General features: G+C 33.2%; 1 protein-coding gene across 1 annotated transcript; it reads right to left on the reverse strand.

The window, feature by feature from the left end:
• Positions 1 to 3,927: 3,927 nt before the first annotated feature.
• On the reverse strand, positions 3,928 to 5,530 carry LOC123322178. Its single transcript, XM_044910046.1, has one exon. It carries the CDS (start codon positions 5,528 to 5,530, stop codon positions 4,748 to 4,750), a length of 783 nt encoding a protein of 260 aa, XP_044765981.1. The 3' UTR covers positions 3,928 to 4,747.
• Positions 5,531 to 5,974: the final 444 nt, after the last annotated feature.

Genomic DNA, 5,974 nt, shown 5'->3' on the forward strand with positions numbered 1-5,974 from the left:
TAATGAGACAGAAAGAGGATCTGGCTTTATTTGATTGTAAGATGGAAGTCGAACAGCAACCATCTGTTTTATCAGTTGATAATTTAGATATGTTAGAAAATGAAAGATTTCCAAAACATGGAGATCTCTTTCCTGACAGTTGTCGAATTTTATTTGCCGGACCAAGTGGTTGTGGAAAATCCAATGCACTTTTGAGTTTACTGTTATCTCCGAATGGATTACGATTCAAAAATATATATATTTATTCTAAGAGTCTTTATCAACCGAAATATCAATTGTTGGAACAAGTGCTGAAAGGCGTGCCTGAAATAGGTTATCATCCATACAAGGAGAATGATGATATAATTGATCCTAATGACGCTGAAGAAAATTCTATCATTATTTTTGATGATGTTGTTGGAGATAAGCAAGATAAGATTAAAGCCTATTACTCTATGGGTCGACATAAAGCCATTGATGTGGCATTTCTATGTCAAACTTATATTATGGCAAGCAAACACTTATGTCGTGATAACTTGAATGTTATTGTATTATTCAAACAAGATGATACTAATCTGAAACATGCATTCAATGAGCATGTCTCTCCGGATATGTCATATGAAGAGTTTAAACAACTGTGTGCATTCTGTTGGAATTCAACCAAATATGGATTCATTGTTATTGTTAAAAACTTTGATATTGATGGAGGACGCTATCGTCAAGGATTTGATAGGTTCATAAAAAAAAAATTCAGTCAAATATAAAAATTATGTAAATACATGAAATGCCCTCAGTATAGATCAAACTAAGACGTGATGAAGAGTGCTATTGAGCAGCAGAGAAAACGTAAAATACAACAACTTATAAGAGATGTGAGAAAGAAGTTTCTCACATTCAAGCTAGGAAAAAATGAAGACGATCGATCAATTTCTCAATTATTTGATCCGATCACCAAACGACTAGATAGAATAGAATATAAGCAAACAGATGGTTTATTGAAGACTGTGAAACTCCATACAGCTCCAGTACAGCTCAAGACAGCTCAACTGACAGATCCAACACAGCTTCAGACAGATAAGCTGTCAGCTCTGAAACAGCATCAGACAGCAGGGCTGTCAGATTCCTCATATTTTTCAAAGGAAGATTTCTTTCCGGAAAACACTGAAGAAGAAAGTCAAGAGACTCAGTATGAAAATGTGTACCAATCAAGTGTTGATGAATATTTGAAACAGTATCCAGTTGAATCTAGACATTATATTTCATCTATATTGTCATCCCCTGAACAAGATAATGTAGTCGATATCACATATGGGCCTAAATACGATTCTAAAATTTCTAAATGGTTCCTTGGTAACAAGGCTATCAGTTTATATGGGAAAACTAGTGAGATTATAATAGACAATAATGAACGATTTCCCGGTACACCAGGGCTGTACAGACTGATATTCGATAAACAACCGACCGATTATACGAAAGAGGATTCACAATGTTATAAAACAGTTTTAAATTTGACAAACGTTCATAGGAGACAGTTTGATGCTACAAAGCAACGACGTGGATCAGCAGCATTTAAATGGGTTGAAATTATAAAACCTTTAACTTCAACTCAAGGAGGTAGTTTGTTGACATACAATGAAAAACCAATCGAGTATGTGTATTGAAATGATGTGAATGAACTAGTTGATAGATTACAATTACTTCATGCGTCAAGAGATGCAGGTAATACATCGGTGGATAATGAAATCCAATCTATTATCGAAGAACTGCGCGAAGCTAACATTATATATTAATAATGCAGTTTGAAATGATCAACAGTTCAAGAATGCCTCTCAGTAAGTTTGGTGGAACCTCACGAGGGCTGCAAAATAAATATAAACGTAAACGTACTGAAAGTCAAAGCTTCCCTTTAACTTCAGATGGTGATTATGATTTCGGTAATCGTAAGCTATGCAATGTGAGAATACCTACCGAAAAAAGTGATGTTGTGACTAAAGAAATTCTAGACAATGAATTGCTCAAAGTTATCAATTTAATGGGCGATTTAGGAATCAGAGTCCAAAGTATCAAAAACGAGTTGGAGCTCAGCCATGAGAAAATTATCTCCGATGTTTTATCCAACCAGGAAAAATGTCTTCAGGATTTGAAACAAGAACTGAGGGAAGATTTCAGATCATTTGTTATAAAGTTTAGTGAGAAGGTCACAAAGAATTGATTGAGATTTTAACTTTACGAATAGACTAGGTACAACTACAACTGACTCGATAGTTATCCTACTCAATAAAAAAAAAGACCATTTCCAATGGAGCACTCAAAGGAGAAAGTTCAAGTGGTTAATGAGCTGCATAGACCAGCTAGAAAAAATTTCCCCCGAAGGCGTACTATCATCAAGGGTATAGATGATTTGTGGCAGAGTGATTTGATGCAAATGGACTCGTATGCTGATGAAAACAAAAATCATACATTTGTTCTCGTTGTGATTGATTGCTTTTCCAAATTTGTCTGGACTAAAGCATTGAAAACGAAATGTGCCGAAGAAGTTACTAAGGCGTTTTCGGAAATATTGAAACAGAGTAATAGAAGACCCAAGAACCTACAGACTGACCAAGGAAGAGAGTTTTTCAATTTTAAATTCAAAAACCTAATGAAAAAATATAAGATCAATCATTACAATACATATTCTGTGAAAAAAGCAGCAATTGTTGAACGAGTAATACGAACTCTTAAAGAAAAACTATTCAAGTATTTCAGTTTGAATGGAACATACTATTGGTTGCAAATCCTACCGAAAATTGTCGCTGATTACAATACAATTAAACATAGAACAATTGGAATGAGTCCTATTGAAGTAAATAAGTCAAATGAGAAACTCCTACTTAGAAGTCGGTACAATCACATCAAAATAGCTGGTAGAGGAAAATTTAAAGTTGGTGATACTGTGCGTATAAGTAAATTCAAACATGTTTTCTCTAAGGGTTATTTACCAAATTGGACAACAGAAATATTCAAAATCAGTAAGATACAAATTACTAATCCAGTAACTTACCTTCTTGATGACTTACAAGGTAATCCAATCCGAGGAGCTTTTTATGAGCCTGAACTGCAAAGCGCTTCAAACTCAGATATATATTTAGTTGAAAAAATTCTATGTGAGCGGGGAAACAAAGTACTTGTGAGATGGCTTGGATTCGATCAGTCACATGATTCATGGATAGATAAATCCAACCGTTTATAGAGATTTTTTAATTTAGTATCGCTTTGATCTTCAGTTCAGCAACATGTACTGTCAAGAGAGTGATTTTAATCCATCTCCATATTACGATTCTGAAATGATTGATATCGAAAAAAAATTTGTTTTGAATACAAATTTCAAAACAGGAGGATATAACATCGATTGTGGCTTAAGTAGTGCGAGAAACTATGAACCCTCAGTGAAGCTGTCAACGAATGAAGACTCTTTGATGTTTGCTTACTGAAATCCTCAACTTGAATGAAGCAAATGATATTCGATTTATTGATGATATTTCTGTTACAACCACAACTGTGAATGGATTCAAAATGATCATGATATCAAGGAAGGAAAATCATTTATATCTTATTAGCGACGATGTTGCTAAGATTCTAGAATTCAATAAAAGTTTTCTCAGAAATAGATTGGAAATGCTTATGAAACTTGATTTCAAATCTTATTATAAGAATTTTCTGATAACTATAACCAATATTAAAAAAGATAGTTCGAAATCCATTGAAGAACTAATAGGAATTTTTTGTCAGATCAATCCTTCTATTGAAAATTTGATATTATGTGAATGTATGATTTCAAATGAAAACAACATTCTTTGTGACATAGAGAAATATTTGTGAAGGATAATAAAAATACTTTTTATACATTTCTCAGTATTTATTTCATATACATATATATCCACATATTTACAATGTTGAATGGTTCATTTAACATATTTCATAAATAAAATATTTCAGAGTCCGAATCTGAAGATTCGGAATCGAAACAAAATGAGGATTTGTATAAATCTGGAGGTTCCCTTTCCAACTTTTCATATAAATATCTATAAATGGGGTACACAGAGGGATCGCTTAAGTATTTCAAAAAAGACAAATATTTAAGAGGAGGAGGATTATAAACTAAAACATTTTTATACATTTCAGAATCAATTGATTCAACACAATGAGAGTGACATTTACTATAGTAAGAATTAATCAATATGGATTTTTTTAACAGCAATGCTCTTCTGTCAACATGATTTGAAAAATAATCATTCAGTTTACTGAACGTGTCCAAATAATGACAATGCGACATATTTTTCGCTGGCATATCTGTGTATTCCATAACATGAACTTTGATAGTAATTTCATTAATCGTACATATATATGAATCAGATTTGATTAAATTCCATTCAAAATGAAAATCTGCGTGATTTTCATCATCATCATCATCATCATCATCATCGCCCTCATTTGTCTTTGTCCACAATATGGATTTGCCACGGAACCAATCCATCATTAGATCATGATGAGGACCCAGTATCCATACTTCGATTATGTCAAAGGTTGGAATCAATCCCTGTAAGTACAATATGAATTGTCCCACAAGCATCCAATCCTTTATTGGAAACTGTTCAAATTCTTCATATTGTTGTGGAAACTTTTTGATGAATTTCTCAGACAAATTCGGGTCGTATGAGAAAGTTCTCTCAATGGCTGTCACAGCATAATTCATCATTATATTTCTCCCCCTCTCACCCTCTAGAATCTAGGATGATGATGGTATTCGATAATGACCCCAAGGTAGAGTACAATGTGAATTAGGTAGGATGTATCTTTTATCGTCTCTACTACACAATGCAATTTTCTCCTGCTCAATAGAAAAAACATCATGACATTTAGATATTATATTTCTTTGTCTTACTAATTTAGTGTTGGAATCAATCAAGCATTTCAAGTAGTCATCGAAAGAAAGGCTTTTAATCACATTCCGCTTTATGCCTTTCACTTTTTTTATTTCCTCTTTATCAACACGAAATGAGTACATTTTTGATCTTAATCCTACGAAATCGGTCATAATCTTACCATTATTCTCATCCTTCATCAAACCCAATACTTTTTTATTGACTTGAGGAATTCCATATGGATTTCCTTTAGGATAGTCAGATGTATCAAAGCGTGTGTAGCAATCTCGTTTTATGCACTCATAGGGATTTTGATTTGATACCTCATAAGTTAAACTATCAGTATCTACATAATTCAATATACTTTCTTTGAAATTAGGTTGGAAATAATCGTAATGAAATTCGTACAAGCAAACCTTTGAAATGTCTAATACAGACATTCCTACATATATTGGTTTATCGATTGTGATTAAACGCTTTTGCAATTCAATAGCGACTAGATTTTCTCCGAAGATCATTCTATCCTTGTAGAAAGGGCTAGAAATCAAATTCATTGCACCATATCTGCCATACCATTTGTTGACCAATTTAACTTCTCTATGCTTCCGGAAGTTTTCAATCGTTTTCCCATACACAGCATTAACCATTAATTTGAAAAGATTTTTTTCAAAATTGTTATTGCTGTCTGCCTCAAATGTGTATTTTTGTCAATATACATTTTGAGCCAGGCAGATTGTTTGAATTGAAGAACTCTATGGACTTTTTTCAAAACAAGTCCATGACTCAAGGCTTGTTTCAACGTCCTATAATGCACGATATAATTTTTTTTATGATAAAGGGTAGTTAATAATTTAGGCAACTTTGATCCAGGTGGAATACGTGATTCCGCACAGAATGGCAAGTCTTTGTGCTTGTCGTGTATTTCGGCGGGATATTCCAAATCAACCTCTAAAATATATCCCTCGGGAGCATCATCAGGTATTTGTGTAATATCTATATTTGTGTCTGTCCACTTGAATCCCCCATATGGCAAAAACTGACTCATAGCCCAACCATATAAGTTATTCACATCTAAGTAGAGTAAATACTTT

This window comes from Coccinella septempunctata, chromosome X (assembly GCF_907165205.1).
Source record: "Coccinella septempunctata chromosome X, icCocSept1.1, whole genome shotgun sequence".
Lineage (NCBI taxonomy): Eukaryota > Metazoa > Arthropoda > Insecta > Coleoptera > Coccinellidae > Coccinella > Coccinella septempunctata.